Source organism: Zalophus californianus, chromosome 1 (genome assembly GCF_009762305.2).
Source record: "Zalophus californianus isolate mZalCal1 chromosome 1, mZalCal1.pri.v2, whole genome shotgun sequence".
Lineage (NCBI taxonomy): Eukaryota > Metazoa > Chordata > Mammalia > Carnivora > Otariidae > Zalophus > Zalophus californianus.
This window is the reverse complement of record NC_045595.1, coordinates 71655861-71672412: the sequence shown is the minus strand read 5'-3', so window position 1 is coordinate 71672412 and position 16552 is coordinate 71655861. Positions and strand designations below refer to the sequence as shown.

At 46.2% G+C, this 16552-nt stretch overlaps 1 protein-coding gene across 4 annotated transcripts in view; it reads right to left on the bottom strand.

Moving 5' to 3' along the window:
* The window catches only part of OSBPL10 (oxysterol binding protein like 10), a 311564-nt gene extending 295231 nt beyond the window's left edge, over positions 1–16333 (bottom strand). For 3 of the 4 annotated variants that reach the window (XM_027585095.2, XM_027585094.2, XM_027585096.2), the window contains exon 1: positions 15921–16333. In XM_027585095.2, the coding sequence (XP_027440896.1) occupies positions 15921–16201 (281 nt within the window). In that variant the 5' untranslated portion in view covers positions 16202–16333. The remainder of the gene's footprint in view (positions 1–15920) is intronic. The other variant, XM_035728751.1, reaches the window with a different exon arrangement.
* Positions 16334–16552: the final 219 nt, after the last annotated feature.

The following is a 16552-nucleotide window of genomic DNA, read 5'->3' as shown; positions in this document are numbered from 1 at the left end:
TCCAGCTCTGGCTAGGAAAGCAGAGAGCTCATGCTGCTCCATTTTTATTTCATTTCTTAAAATTCGCCCAGTGCTTACTATGTGCCACACCCTGACCCTTGCACTTTACAAATATTAACCCATTTAACTTAACCCTCACAGCAACCCTACAAGGTAGGCATTCTCCACACCCTAATTTTACAAGTGAAGAAACTAAGGCGTGGAGAGGTTAAGTAATGTGTCCAAGTTAAGTGGTGGCTCCTTCCATCTCTGCTCACTGATGACAGCAAGACTCCTTTGCTGTCCTCAGCATACTGTCTCAGCAGGCAGTGGATAGCTGTGTTAGCCCAACCAGGAATGGAAGTGGGAATAAAATCCCATCAGCTTGGCAAATGGGATGGCCTTCCCCACCCTCTGAAAGCCCGCATTTTCCTTGTTTTGCTCTTTGCTTTCTCTTATTGCAATTCAGAGAGGCTATAATGAAAAGGTTATCAGGGTCAGGGTTATAAGTTCTTGCCACTGCTGTGACTATGTAACAAGAAAAGAACATCTGGTCCTTTCTGAGCAGCCCATCTGCAGTGCCTCCCAGGAACACATCGCTACCACCCCGCCTGGTCAGTGGGAAAGCTCACACTGCTGGGGCTCCATGGAGAGCACCCATCTGATCTACCAGAGCACAGAGAAGTGACATAGGGGACCCTGATTTTTTAAAAAGAGAGAGCAAAATGCCTCATAAATGGTGAGAACACCGACCAGGCAGACCTCCTCCATCAGAACACCCCCTGAACCTTAGACTCCATGAGGCAACTGAATTATGGTTCAACTACAAGCGTCTGCCAGCTTGACCCTGAGGAAATACTTGAACTGACTTCCAGTCCCAAAGACTTCAGCTGTGGGGCCACCAAGGGTACACAGAGGCTGCTCTGTGTACCAGCCCATCACCGCACAAAAATTCCCAAGACACAGTGTCCTCTTTATTCAACCAATGCTTTACAGGCAATTTTAAAACAAGCGTCACCACAATTTTAGATAACAGAATTACATAATAGGGTTGTAGGTTTAAAAATGCATATAAATGATAATTCATTCTCATTTTCCTATCTTGGAATAATGAGGAACAAGCAATATGTTTCCCACTTCGCCAGGTTTACAGATGACAAAACTGGTTGACATTCAGATTGGATAAAACAAAACAGGGAAGGAATCAAAACACAAATCTCCCATGCCTTTGGTTTCATGGTCTTTTGGTAAAAGCTGCAAATACGCCAGCTTCACCTAGTTCAATGGACCCCCTGCTCACAACCACCAACAAATTCAATCAACTGCATCATACCGAACAGTCTAAGCATTTTTACATACCTGGAGCATCTGCTAAACTGGTCTGGAATAAGCCTTACAGAGTGGATGCCCCAATGGCCACTTTAGAAGACCAGCATTAAGGCAGACTGGATTCATTAGCTCTATTAATCATTAGATATACGCTACATTCAGCCAGGAAGTATATACTTCATGTCCCAGAGCCCTTTTTTTAAATAGACCAAAAGAATTTTTGTTAACTTTTTAATATAATTTCAAATTTATAGAAAAGTTATAAGAATAGTTCAAAGAATTATTTATCGCTAAAGAAGTATTAGCATCGGGCACCTGGGTGGCTCAGATGGTTAAGCGTCTGCCTTCGGCTCAGGTCATGATCCCAGGGTCCTGGGATCGAGTCCCGCATCGGGCTCCCTGCTCCTTGGGAGCCTGCTTCTCCCTCTGCTTCTCTCTCTCTCTCTCTCCCCCTCTCTCTCTCTCCTCCTCTGTCTCTCATGAATAAATAAATAAAATCTTTAAAAAAAATAAAAAAATAAAAAAATAAAAAAAAAGTATTAGCATCTTACCACAGTTGTTTTATCATTTTCTTTATACACACACATACACATGCACGTTTCTTGAGAGTAAGTTGCCAACATAATGCCCCTTTACCCTTAAAAACCTCAGTGAACAAATACTAAAATCAAGTAATTTACAAGGATACAGTACTATTACCTACAGACCTTATACAAATTTTCCAATTGTCATAATAATATCATTTGTAGGAAAAGAAAATATCAGATCATGAGTTATATTTAATTGTTAACCAAATGTACGTTTTGCACGTCATGAAGGGAATTTATAGTTTCAAACTCATAAACAAAGCAAAAATGAAGACGGAAACAAACAAAACAAAACAAAACAAAAACACTAAAAATACCAATAAGTGCTCCAATGCTGGAAAGGAAAAGGAAGCAAGTGTTTAGATAAACAGAAATTCAGACAATTCCATGACCCGAATAACTACAACTTGGCCTCCTCCAAGCGAGGTCACGCTTTGCTTTTGTTCAAAAAACACTATCCAGACTTAAACTTGATTTCATGGACACAAGTTGGGTCCTCTTTCTTTAAAACGAAAATTTTCTGAAGTATCTTTATGTCTACTCCATAAAAATGGCCTATCTTCTTATTCTAGCGTGAGGAAACACTGTGGAGCCAGTGTTTGGCCCCACTGTGGGCCATTATTTCACACTATTTTCCTGAGTTTCAGCGGACTCTGAAGGAATCGTGAAAATGGATATTTGACAGAAAAACCTCAGTTACAGGAAACTCTGAATTAACTAAGTGACTCCAAGAGTGTTAAAACACACTTTGGGCCAAGGTAGCAATGGCAGACTTATAAAAAAGCAAACGGCGCACAACAGCCAGGCTAACAAAAATTACCACGAAGAATTTTTCTAGTCCAAAGAGCGACGTAAATGTGAACTGCTGTATCATAAACATGCAACAGGGCTCTCTCAACAGTGCTTACAAGCACAAACTGGCTTTTGCCCTGTTCAACTTTCTAGGGACTGATCCACTGAATGAGTCAGCTGGAAAATGCACACAGAAAAGTTCTGTGCTGTGTGGTTACCCAAGGGGGTCGGGAGGCCCATTTTTAAGGTATTAGTAATAGGGTGGGACTCAAATACACAGGAATCTGAAAAGCAAAGTAGGTTCAAAACATGTGACCCCTGTCGGCCAAAGTCTGCATTCTGAGCTTAATGAACTGGGAGGCTTCTGTGTAAATCAAGATTCATCTGCCAGTTCTTAGACAAAGTCAAAGGGCCAAGGAGCCCCCTCCAACAGCCCTAAAAGCCCAGGTAAAGAAAGGACAGGAGGAATAAGCAAAGTCATTACTAAGGAGGACTATGAAGGCTCTTAAACACAGCCCTGAAGTAGGGATGCTTTCTGACCAAGGAAAAAGACCACCAGACATCAACTACTCACAGAAAGAGATTCTGCCCACGGGAGGGAAACAAAACCACTAATTAAAACACGAGGCCCCTTCTTTGGGAAGGCCACAGCAGGAGAGCGAGAGTGAGGGATAAAACAGAATGATTATCTTGCGGTGAAATGAGCTGGTACAGGTCTACCCTCAGGCAAAGCCCTCCGTGATCTCATCGATGAAATGAGGGGGTTGAAGATCTCCCAAGTTCTTTCCAGAGTGGTGGAAAGAAGATATACTTTGGAGTCAGACACATTGTGGCTCCACAACGTACCGACTGGGCAACTTATGTCATCGTATGCCTCAGTTTTTTCCTCAGGAGAATAGAGATTCCATCTGCGTCAGTTAGGGTTAGATCTGGCCGTGAACAGTGGCTTTTAAAAAATGCTTATTCTTCCTGTCATGGAAAATTCCAGAGGTTGGCAGCCCAAGGTTTGAGAGGGCTCTGATCAACAGAATCATCAGAGGCCAAGTCTCTTCTGTCTTGACGGCGTTCATCTCAGTCACCTCAAGCCTCAAGATGGCTGCCGGAATTCTAACCGCCACGTATGTATTCCTCTGTGACTATAGAAGAAGGAGAGAATGGACAGATCTGCAATACCCCGAGCTCACTGTAAGGACTCAACTGGATAACAGATGTAAAATATGATGCTTCCTGGACCCACAGATGTATTCCTTCCCTTTCCAGTAACACTGACAGCTTTTGATCTGTGGTCTCAGCACGCAGTAGCCTTTTACAGCCTTGCATCTGGCCGCACCCCACATACAACCTGCACTGCAGCTACAACAAACCTATCTCCTCTTTCCTGCTTCCAAACCATTGTCCTCACAAAGCCTCCTCCCCGGGAAACCCTCCCCCGGCTCCTGTCTGCGTGATGAGCCCCTCTCAACATTCTAGTCTTGCTCCCCTGCCCCTCTCTCCCCTCCATCCCCAGAAAGAGCTGATGCTCCCACTGCCGGGTGCTTCCCTTATGGGAGATCCACCAGCTGTACAGTAAGGGCGGCTTGCATCTAATGAGTGCCAGTCACTGTCCTCAGCCCTGCACATGCAGCTTCTCAGTCCAACCCAACGACCCTAGGACATGGACGCTGTGTCACCCCCATTTCACAAATAAAGAAACGGAGGCACAGAGAGGTTGTTCCAGCTTGTCCAAAGTCAAGCAGGTAGTAAAAAGCCGAGGCAGGATTCAAGACCCAGGCTTTCGGACCACAGAACCCGTACTCAGCCACCACTCTAGGTCGCCTCCACTACTTGATTAAAGGGCCTGGGTGTCATTTTAGAGCAGGGATGGTCAAACTCCGTCCCACAGGCTAAATCCAGCCCACCAACTGTTTTTGTAAACAAAGTTTTGTTGGAACACAGACGCACCCGCTTGTTTGCCACGCGAGCGTTGCGGAGACTGGATAGCCCACAAAGCCTGAACTACTGACTACCAGGCCCGCTAAGGAAGAGTTTGCCCACCCCCGTTTTAGGCTGTCAACTCCTCAAGATACGGCCTGTGCTGCTTGTTCCTGCGTCCTCGGCGTCTCGCCTGGCATTTGGCAGACACACGAAAGGTGCCCCACAAATATGTGGGGTATGAACATTTCAACAGGCCTAATTACAAGCAAAGAGGAGTGTATCTGGGGGCTGATACTGCCTGCCTACTCAGGACTTGGAAAGTTTCCCAATTCGGTCCAGATTCTACTTCACAACCAGAAGGCCCGGGAAAACCGTGGCAGCCTTGGACGAACCATGCCTCGGACGGACTGACCATTGCAGACCAGCTGAGGGTCATCTGTCTCCGTCACCAAACCCATCTGACTCCCCCCGAACAAGGGGCTCGGGCAGAACCCCAGGTCGACCCACACAGCGGAGAACTTCGTGAATCCCACTGCTTCCTCGGCGGTCCCATCCCATACGCCTCCTCTGCTCAGAGGCCACTGATCACACAACCGGCCTTGCAGATAAACGCTTAACACGTCCTGGAAAAGAGTCACTAAAAACTGATGGTGGTGGCCTTTCAACTTGTTACATTTTTGTCAAAATATTTATAGAAAGGGACCAAACCACATAAAAACATAAACAGCCCTCTGAAAACTACAACAAAACATGAAAAAGTTATTCGTGGCTCAAATGCCTTCTTTGACCTTCAAAGAATAGGCTTGCCACAGGACTGTGTATAATGTTTCCTAATTTTATCATAATTATTGATGTCATTATACAAGGCACAAATAAAGCACTTTCTTTCTGGGCTGTGACCATATTCGATCCAGTCTGGGTTATCAAAAATTACATTCTGGATGGTTTTCTTTTTAATTCTGTCTTGGCCTGGCCCCAGATCACATCAGGCAGGAGCCAGGCAGAGCCGCAGAAAGCCTCCCACATTTCCAGCACAATCATTTCAAACCTCCTTTCGGGACACAAAGGCTACATCTCTTCTTTTTCCCAGGGTTTTCAAACAACTGTCCACTAGAGCAGACTCTGAGGAACCCCAGGCTCAGCAGCAAATGGAGATAGTCATCAGCGAGGCAAATCAAATAATTTGTCACCTAGGTCCCCGCGCAGAAGAGAAAAGGCTCAGAAATATCTGCCTATTTGCTAAGGTGGGGTCTAAAGCGACCACGAACTCGTCCCCGCGGTTCCACAAAGTTACCCATTGGTATAAAATATAAGACTCCCAGGAGACGAACTTCTGCTGCGGACTGACTGAGCGCCACCCACTGCGCTAGACCTGCCACCCGTGGCAGCCTCACAAAGACACTACAAGGTCACTATCATTGTACAAATGAACAAACCAGGGCCCAAAGAGTTAAGTGACTTGCCCAAGGTCACTCGGAAAAAAAGAAGCTAAGCTGGAATGGCAAGGTCGTCTAACCACTTCATCACCCTGTGCTCCTACAGACTGGCCCTCTCAGAAGTTGGCCGGGATGGGGAGCAACCAATTCATTCAAACAGGGCTGGCGGAGTGGGAGATGGTTCAGCCACTCTGGAAAACACTTTGGGAGTCTCCCCATGCCCCTAGCCTATGATCCTGCAATCCCCATCCCTAGGAAATTTACCCAAGAGAGATAAAAGCACGCGCCCACACAAAGACTTATACACAAACAGCAGTTTTATTGATAATAGCCAAAAGCCGGAAACAACCCAAATGTCCACCTATGAGTGAATGGATAAACTATAGCATACCCACAGAATATAATATTACTCAACAACAACAACAAAATTATAATCTACTGACAGATGCAGCATCATGGATAAATCTCAGAACATCAGGCTGACCGAAATAAACCAGACTCCAAAAAGAATATCCTATATGGATGCATCTGTATGAAACCCAAGAACAGACAAAATTAATTCACGGTGATAAAAATCAGAAACAGAGTGCAGGGGAAGGAGAACTGACTGTCAAGGAGCACAGAGAAATTGAGGGGAGGGGGGACTCAGAGACTGTTCTGTACTTTTCTGAAGCAGCGGTTACATGGTGCAAACAAATTGTCAAAATTCATCAAACAGAACACCTGAGACCTGTGCATTTTATTGTATTTAATTATACCTTTAAGAAAAAACAAGTCCTCAGGCTAATGAGTCATTCGGATGACAAAATGGAAAACACGGATTATTACACGTATACTGCTTACTACCAAAGTGCTGTTCAATGGTATTTACAGAAAGCCCAAAGAAAGTCTGATTTGCCCATGAAAGCAAATGAGGTTTGCTGCCCGGCATTAGAGTTTTCCTCCCAATAGTGCCTACCTTGCATTTGCCCAAGGGGTCTGTCTAGTAGACAGAGATGAATGCATCCACCAACCCTTCATGACCAACCCACTTACGGTCATGACAGCAACCCTTTCATGACAGAGAAGGCTGTCACCATGGCAACCAGAGAAGGGTGGGAAAGGTGGATAGGGAAGGGAGACAAGAGAGCTTCAGAACCACCTTAGAATTAGGCTGTGTGTGCCATACCCTACCCACCCCGACAACGTCCACGTCCTAATCCCCAGAACCTGCGAATGTTACCAGACAGCGCATACAGCCGATAGGATTCAATGAAGGATTTTAAGATGGGGCAATTATCCTGGATGATCTGGGTGGGCCCTCAACGCAATCACAGGAGTCCTTCCAAGAGGGAGGAAGAGGGAGACTGGACGCACACAGAGGAGAGGGCAATGTGAAGACAGAGGCAGAACCTGGAGTGACGCCTTATGAGCCAAGGAATGCCGTCAGCCACCAGAAGCTGGAGGAAGCAAGAAATTAATTTTCCCTTAGAGTATCTGGCGAAACCGTGAGCCTGCCAAGACCTTGATTTTGGCCCAGTGAAACGAACGTCAGACTTCTGGACTCCAGAACCATGAGAAAATACACGGCTGTTGTTGGGAGCCTCCAAGTTTGTTGTCATTTGTTATAGCAGCCAAACGAAACTAATACAGACTGGGAGCCTTAAATCCAGTATTGTTTCTGCCAGCTTCCACATCCTTCCAGTATCAATTCAAACTTTTAAGAAATGTTCAAATTAATAAAAGTTTTTTTTTCTTCTTGAAAGAATACATCAGAGAACAGCCTCATGACTGTAGAGGAGTAGGCAAAGATTTCCTAAATGGGACTCAAAAGGAACTAATCATAAAGGAATAAAATTTATTTTTTTTAAAGATTTTATTTATTTATTTGAGAGAGAGAAAGAGAGGGAACTTGGGCAGGGGGGAGGAGCAGAGGGGGGAGGGAGAAGCAGACTTCTCGCTGAGCAGGGAGCCCAACGCAGGGCTCAGGATCATGACCTGAGCCTAAGGCAGCCACTTAACCAACTGAGCCATCCAAACACCCCAGGAAAAAAATTTTAAATGTGACTATATTAAAATTTAAAATTTGTGTTTATCAAGGCACTGGTGAAAGAGATGACATGGCAAACCACAAGTGAAGATATCTGCTCTATGTATGCAGTGCCCATGTGCCTGTGTACATATTCCCATCAACAAACTCATATCCAGAATATATAAAGAACTTTCCCAAGTCAATATGAAAAAGGCAGATACCCCAGTATATAAATGGTCAAGGACTTAAATAGCACCTAACAAAATGTGAAATCCAGCAGGCATACAAAGAGATGCTAAACTTCATTAGTCATCAAGGAATTAAAACCATAATCAGATGCCACCATACACCCATCAGACTGCCTAAAACAAGAACAGACACTATCAAGTGTAGATGAGGATGTGAAATGCCCTAGAACCCTCATGCACTTCTGGTGGGAATATTAACAGACACAATCACTTTGTAAAACTCTCTGGCGGCCTCTAATAAGCTGGACATTTGCCAACACTGCCACCCAAGATCTCACTCCTAGGTATACATCCATTGAAATGCATATATACATTCTCTAAAACACATGCCAGCACTATTCGCAAGGAAAACCTGGGAAGAGCTCAAAACGTCAATCTGTGATAAATGCCAGTGTGCTTAGTATACCCACACGGTAGAATTCCAAACAGCGGTGGACACAGACTACAATTATACACAGCGACATGGATGGGGCTCACAAACATAATGTTAAGAGCAAGATGCCTGGCACAAAAGATCACACATACAATATGAAATTCAAAAAGAGGCCTAGCTCATGCAAGGTGCTGGAAGTCAACAGTGGAGGCCCTACGGGGAAAATGGCCATGAGGGATGGGGGAGGGGGCTGGCTGCTGGTTCTTGATCTGGGTATGTTCCATTTATGAAAATCCATTGAACTAGGTACACTTATGAGTTGTGTACTCTTCTGAATGTATGTTAGACTTCAAATTTACTCTCAAAAACTAGATATTCAGAGATACATGAAAAACTTTTTTTTTCCTCTAAAATTTTCAGACTGCAGAATGGATGCAAGTTCACCTCAGGGAAAAAAAAAATAATGGAAAAAAGAAAAGAGGAGAAATAATATCACCCACCATCCCACCAACAAAGGAAAACCATGATAACCATTTGGCATAAATCTCCTCAAATACGCATACATTTTAAAAAGGGAGGGGAAGAGCCATCCCATAGGGAGTGGTTAACTCAGGCAGGTGAACCATAAGTGAATAAATCACATTATATGCTGTTTTGTAACCTAGGCAACCACCCCTTTATTATCACTGTCTGTGAAGTAATCCAGTGTCCCTAAAGGATTTGAGTGTGCAGGCCCATAACAATCTGGCAAGCCAGACAGCAAGATGTGTGAATACTTTCTAAGTACACGTGGGCAAGAACATAAAACCCAGAGCCGTGATTTTTCAACCCTCGTATCACCAACTGCCTCTAAAATTTGCAGAGTACTCAGAAAGCATTCATTTTAATTCAGTGTGGTTTTAAAAGTTAATATATGTACCCCCTCTGACTTTTCTAAATGAGCCAAGTAGCCCCAAAACCCTGGAAAATCATGGCCAGAGGCTAAACACTGCATTCTCAAGCATGTCATTAATGCAGATCAGGTCAAAAGCAGGTCCTGGATATTTGGTCACTAAAGGCCCACATTAGGTGGGCAGTGGTGGGCCCTAACTCAGGGTGGGCATGTACAAGATGAGTCAGACTTGCTGACCCGGAAGACAAAGACTGATGTTTGCCGAGGGCAGGGCAAATGGTAGACCTATGAACTCAGGGACAAGGCCATGAAAGTACGCAGAGAACCAAGAATTACAATAACAGTAGCCAACACTGGCCAAAACACAAGTAAACCCTGGTTTAACTTCTTCTCTGTCATTCATTCAGTCTCTCAGTTATTCGATAGTATCTACTGAACCCTTATTATACGCCAGACTCTGTTCTAGACACTGGGGATACAGCGGTAAATAAGGCAGACAAATTATTCTCTGTCCTCAGGGAGCTTACATCTCGTGCAGGCACCAGAGGAAAGTATGGAGCGTGTCAGATGGTGGTGGTTATGGAGAAAAATAGAGCAGGGAAGGGACACAAGGATCTGAGGCTGGAGGAGGGGAGTAAGTCACTTGCCATGTTGATGCAAATGTTTGCTGGGTTCCAAGTTTTAAAATGATCCCTTGAAAACCAAATCCTCATATCCTGGCCAAAGAACTCTGGGATAATTATGTTAATGGAGTCTCAGCGTAACCACAGCATTCAGAAAATAAACCAAGAACTTTATGGACCAGAAAGGATCCATTTAAGAGGGACAAACTGAAGATCCAATAATAGCCTCCAGTTCTCCAGATCTTGCTATGCACTGTTCTCAACCACTTATAGACCAGTATCCTCATGTAATCCTTACATTGAACTAATGAGAAAGGTAACATCTTTTCTCCATTTAACAGATGAGGAAACGGAAGCCCACAGCAATTAAGGAACTGGCCCAAGGTAACACATATGCTAAATATTGATGTCGGGGTTTGGCCCCCGGGTCCACACTCCCCTTACGTTCTAAATAAATGTCCACTGCTGGCCTGAGGAGTTCTTTTGCTGATACTTACCATACTTATTCTATTCAAGATTTGTCTTTTAATATTTCTTTAAAGATTTCTTTATGTATTTTAGAGAGAGAGGGTGCACACGTAAACGGGGGTCAGGGGGGAGAGAGAATCTCAAGCTGACACCCTGCTGAGCATGGAGCTAATGTGGGGTTCGATCTCATGACCCTGAGATCATGACCCAAGCAGAAATAGTCAGATGCTTAACCGACTGAGTCACCCAGGGCACCCCTTGCCTTTTAATACTTTACTGAGTTCTTACAACCCCACCAATCACATACACATACACACACATACACACACACACACACACACACATTGAAGGTGGGTTTCATATTTGCAATGTCTTCTTTTCTCTAGATAATAAAAACTGAATGGCAATGAAGACCCTCAAATACTTAAATATACCTTCCTAGATCCAATTAGAAATTATTTTCTCAAACACTTGATGTTATGAGCAAACCCAAAATAGTTCTATTTGGGTTTGAAATTAAAATTAGCCTTGGGGGGGTGGGGGGCCTGGGTGGCTCAGTCATTAAGCATCTGCCTTCAGCTCAGGTCGTGATCCCGTCCTGGGATCGAGTCCCACATTGGGCTCCCTGCTCAGCAGGGAGCTTGCTTCTCCCTCTCCCACTCCCCCTGCTTGTGTTCCCTCTCTCGCCGTGTCTCTATCAAATAAATAAATAAAATCTTTAAAAAAAATTAGCCTTAGGGCAAATTAGAGTTCATATGGCCAATTTCTACTAAGTATAGACATCTCAAACTGAACACAGCCCAAAAGGAACTCCTGGTTGTCCCCCATCCTCCCCACAAACACGTTCCTCCCCGTGACTCTCATCTCTATAAAGGACACCTCAACATCCCAAGTCTCTCAGGGCTGCAAACTCAAAAGTTCTTGGCCCCTCTCTTTCCCTCACCTCCTCATCCAACCCATCAGCAATTTCTAGCCTCCCCACCCCAAATCTGTACCTTTTCTCCACTTCCCCGTCTCCCAGCTGCAAGCCACCAGCATCTCTTGCCTGGACCCCCACGAGGAGCTCCTCAGTGGTCTCTCTGCTTCCCTATCGGACTGACCCTTTGAAAATCTCATCTCCACATAGTACCCAGAGTGAACTTTTTTTTTTTTTTAAGATTTTATTCATTTATTTGACAAGACAGCGAGCAAGCACAAGCAGGGAGAGCAGCAGGCAGAGGGATGGGAAGAAGCAGGCTCCCTGCTAAGTGGGGAGCCTGATGCAGGGCTCGATCCCAGGACCCTGGGATCATGACCTGAGCTGAAGGCAGACGCCTAATGACTGGAGCCACCCAGGTACCCCCAGAGTGAACTTTTTAAAGCACATATCAGACCACGTCACTTGTCTGCCTAAAATCCTTTTGGACCACCAGAACACATCCTTAATTCTTCCCCTGGCCTACAAGGCGCCACGTGACCTGGCACTGGCCTGCCTCTCCTAGCTCTTGGGGCTCACTCTCCCTCTGGTTCACTCCATATGAAAACCAAAAGATGAGTGAACAGATAGTGCTCTAGATTAAAATGTGAATAGCAGTAAAGACACTAGATCCACACAAAATTATTTCCACAAATACTTATTCCTCATCATTTTTTTAATACAGTTGACCCTTGAACAACAAGAGTTCGAACTGTGCAGGTCCATGTATACACAGATTTTTTTCTTACATAAATACACCAGTACCGAAGTGTATTTTCTCTCCCTTATGATTTTCTTTTTTTTTTTTTAAAGATTTTTTATTTATTTATTTTTGAGAGAGAGAATGAGAGAGAGAGAAAGCACATGGCGGGGAGGGTCAGAGGGAGAAGCAGACTCCCTGCCGAGCAGGGAGCCCGATGCGGGACTCGATCCAGGGACTCCAGGATCATGACCTGAGCCGAAGGCAGTCGCTTAACCAACTGAGCCACCCAGGCGCCCTCCCTTATGATTTTCTTAATAACATTTTCTTTTCTCTAGCTTACTTTATTATACTATATAAGACACCTAACAGACAAAACGTGTTCATCAACTCTTTATGTTATTGGTAAGGCTTTTGGCTGACAGTAGGCTATTAGTAGTTATGTTCTGGGGAAATCAAAAGTTATATGAGGATACCTGACTATATAGGGGTCGGTACCCTTAACTCCTTAGTTGTTCAAGGGTCAACTGTATTTTTTTTAATCTTCCATAGCACCTGCCACTTCTGAGGTTGTTTTGCCCATTTGTTTAGATGCATTCACTCTTTAATACCATCTATAAAACTATACCTTACTATTATACCTGAAATATTTTTCCTTAGCTGTAATGATGAATTACAGAGTCTCCTTAATGTACATTTTTCACCATGCTCTGATTATTTCACATTCCCTCAGCCAATGAGTGTGAGCCAAGTGCTCTGGATGTACTCTCCTGACTTGAGTGTGTCCCACAATGTGCAGCCTTCTCTCCTGTAGCCTCTCTTTATGTCACCTAGTTTATGTTCTGGCCCAAACTGCCTTCCTCGGGGCAGTGACGAGGCCGAGTGTGCTACAAGTGAATTGCAGCAGAACATGATGCTGAGCATTAGAATATATACTATATAGCAATTTGAGGTTATGCAAGAGGACACTAGAGTAAAAACTGCTATCAGGTGATAGGTACTACATCCTGGGAGCTGGTGAAGGGCACAATTAACAGCATGGTAGCCTGGAAATGCATGCTAAGAACTTTGTGGCTGGAGATTTGTCATTAACCACAGGCAACTTCAAAAGTACTGCCAAAAGAATATGCTGTGAGGTCCAAAAGTGAAGGTAATTTGCATCAGCTCACCCCACTATTTGTACCAAGGCATTCCCCTAGACTAGGGAGCCCTGGACCCCTTCTACTTTTTTTTTTCCCCTGCCGAGCAGGGAGCCCGATGCGGGGCTCGATCCCAGGACCCTGGGATCATGACCTGAGCCGAAGGCAGGTGCTCAACGACTGAGCCAGCTGGGTGCCCCTCCTTCTACTTTTTAATTCTGCACGTCCTCCACTACTTCATGTGAAGATGCCTGTGCATTTTGCACACTGGAGTAGCTCCAGCTCCGAGAACAGTGCCTGGGACATAGTAGGTCCTCAATAAATATTCTCTGAATTAACAAACTCATGAACAAGTGAATATATTGTCTTTCTCTTCTTCTCTTTTCCTTTTCACTGTTCCAGACCTCCCCTTCCCTTGAGAAGGGAAAAATGTACAGTCACTGAATCATCATAAATCCTCTCCAGACCCCTAATGGACCCTCAGCCACAGTTCAGAGAACGTGGATGTGAGGAACAGAGACCTAGACACTGAGACATTAACCATTAGAAAGAGACAATGCTTTTGGAGTCAGTGGTTGGAAAATAGTGAGTCTACTGTGGTTAAGAATAAACACTGGTGGCTATAGATCACAGTAAATAAACTCAACAAAGATAAGACCTCACCAGTGTGTGCAGTGCATGTCACCTATGTAGCCTGCAATCACATAGATATTATTATTACTATTATTATCAATTTTGCCTCTTCTCAATCTGGCATAACCTAAATACCCCAGTGGATTTAAAATTATACAAAAGCACGAGTGACTCCAATTCCTCCTAAATCCACTGCAAAGAACAAATCCTTTAATATGCATTGCAGGTAAAATACCGTCCCCAAGTGAAACAACTGTAATCCAGGGTAAAATCTCTGTTGGCCTCATAAGCTACTTGTAAAAAAAGAGAGAGAGAGAGAGCATTAAAAGTGACTGCCCAACACACAAACCAGATGCTGTCACCAACAAGGCACAATTACCAAGAACTGAAATCAGATTTAGTCATCTCATCTCTCCCTCAGCCTACACACTCTACCTGTTCTTTTTCAGCTTTCAAAAATTGAAGGGGGGAAAGGGAGAGGCAACAGTAGACACCAGGGCTATTTTGAGAAATAAAAGGATTCAAAAGTTACAGTGCAACTTCCACTGACATAGTAGCGATCTCCGAGGAAACCCAGGTGACTCAGAAAGTTCTCTGTCTATAATATCCATACAGAAACAACTCAGTTTGCATACTTAGGATGTCATCTTCCTCCTAGTTGAGTTTCATGTTAAATAACTGCCTGATCAAAGTTTCAGCTGGAAGCAATCTGAACATTTCCAATCCATCTGCCAGGAGAGAGCACCAAGGAATCTAGTGTAACCAGCAGAGAGAAGTAAGAGCTCCCAGGGTGTGACTCAAACTTCACAAGCATCCTTAAGAACCCCAAGTCCTAAGATCCAAGGGCTATTAAGGGCAGGACAAAAGATCTCATCAACAAGCTCTCCAAAAAGCCCCCATTCCTCTAGTGTGGACGTTTGTATCTCCCTCTGGCTTGTTTTTGAAAAACAAAGTAAAAACAAACAAACAAACAAACCTGTAAATAGCAGTACCCCATCCGCTCCATCCAAGTCTTCCTCACTATCCTCTCTGTTGTGTCCCACATATTACCACCAATACAAGTGTGCCGGGAGCCCCTTCCCTTGACATCCCCATCCTTCCACGTGGCCATTAACTAGGTTCCCCAACTGTGAGGGTAGAGGGAGTGAGCAAAGAACTTCAAAAAGGCACCTAAAGGGGGAAAAAATAACAACAATTTAAATAGCAAACTGTCTATTTCCAAAGGGGAGAGGTTGTTTTTAAAAAAGAAAAAACTAAACTTCTGTTGCAGAGATTGGAGGTCTCAAGCCACCAACGGGGCGGGAGGTAGCACGCGCTCCGGAAGGCGCCGAGAAGTGGTAGGTTTCTGTTGGTGGTGGTGGTGTTTTTAAACACTGAAGTTGTAAAGGAACTATATTACGGTGAGAATTGTTCTGATGGGACCAGCCGTAATAAAGCTTTTTCGTCCAGGCACAGAGCACGCCCCTCTGCCTCCCTTCCTCAGCGATTCTTCAGGAGTGCAGGAAGCCGCGAGCAGGCAGGGCCCTGGGATCAGCGCGCTCCTCCCGCCACTCCAGTCCCTGCAGGTGCCCGTACAGAAGAAAACCGGGGCCCTCGCCCCCTCCCCGCCACTGCGGTGCGGTCCTGGGGTGGGATCACGGCGCGCCCCATCCCGAGCACCGCACCTGGAGAGGCGCCGGGACGCAGGAAAGGCCCCCGGCGGAGGCAGCACCCGCTCGGCCGGTGGCACCGTCGCGCACGCACACGCGCGCGCGCGCACACACACACACACACACACACACACACACGGTCAGCTGCGCGCGGGGAGGGGCGCGCGGGGGCGCGGGCGGCGGGCGCGTTACCTGTTCTGCCAGCCCTGGAGGAGGTTGGTGTATTTGCTGAGCACGCCCTCGAGCGCCGGCTCCCGCCTGCGGCCGCCTCCTCCCGACGGACTAGCGGCCACCGAGCCCGGGCTGCTGCGGCTGCCCCCGCCGCCGAGCCCCGCTACCGCCGACCGGCTGGAGACACCCCGGCCGGCCAGGGAGCAGGAGGGCGACGAGCCCGCCGAGGTGGCGCGGCTGCTACTGCGGCTGCTGCTGTTGCTGCCCCCGCCGCCGTCTGCGCCTTGGGCCGCCCTCTCCATGGTCCGTGCGCGCCGGGAACGCGGGGGCCCGCCGCGGTGGCGGCCCCGGCGCTGGGGCTGCCGGCGCGGCGGCGGCGGCGGCGGCGGCGGCGGCTGCGGCTGCTACAGCTCCCGGCGCCCGGGCCGCGCGTGGCTGCTCCAAATCCCCGGGAAATGCCTGACTCATACAGGAGGAAGAGGAGGAGGCGAAGGAGAGCTGGGAAGGAAGCCAACGGGGCTGGATGCAGCTGCGGCCGCTCCTCCTCCTGCCGCGGCCCCGGCCCCGGCCCCTCCCTCCGCACTAGTTTCCTCGGCAAGTTCGGAGAGCGGGTAGCCGGTTCGGCGAGCCCTCCTCGGGTTCCTCTTCCTCTT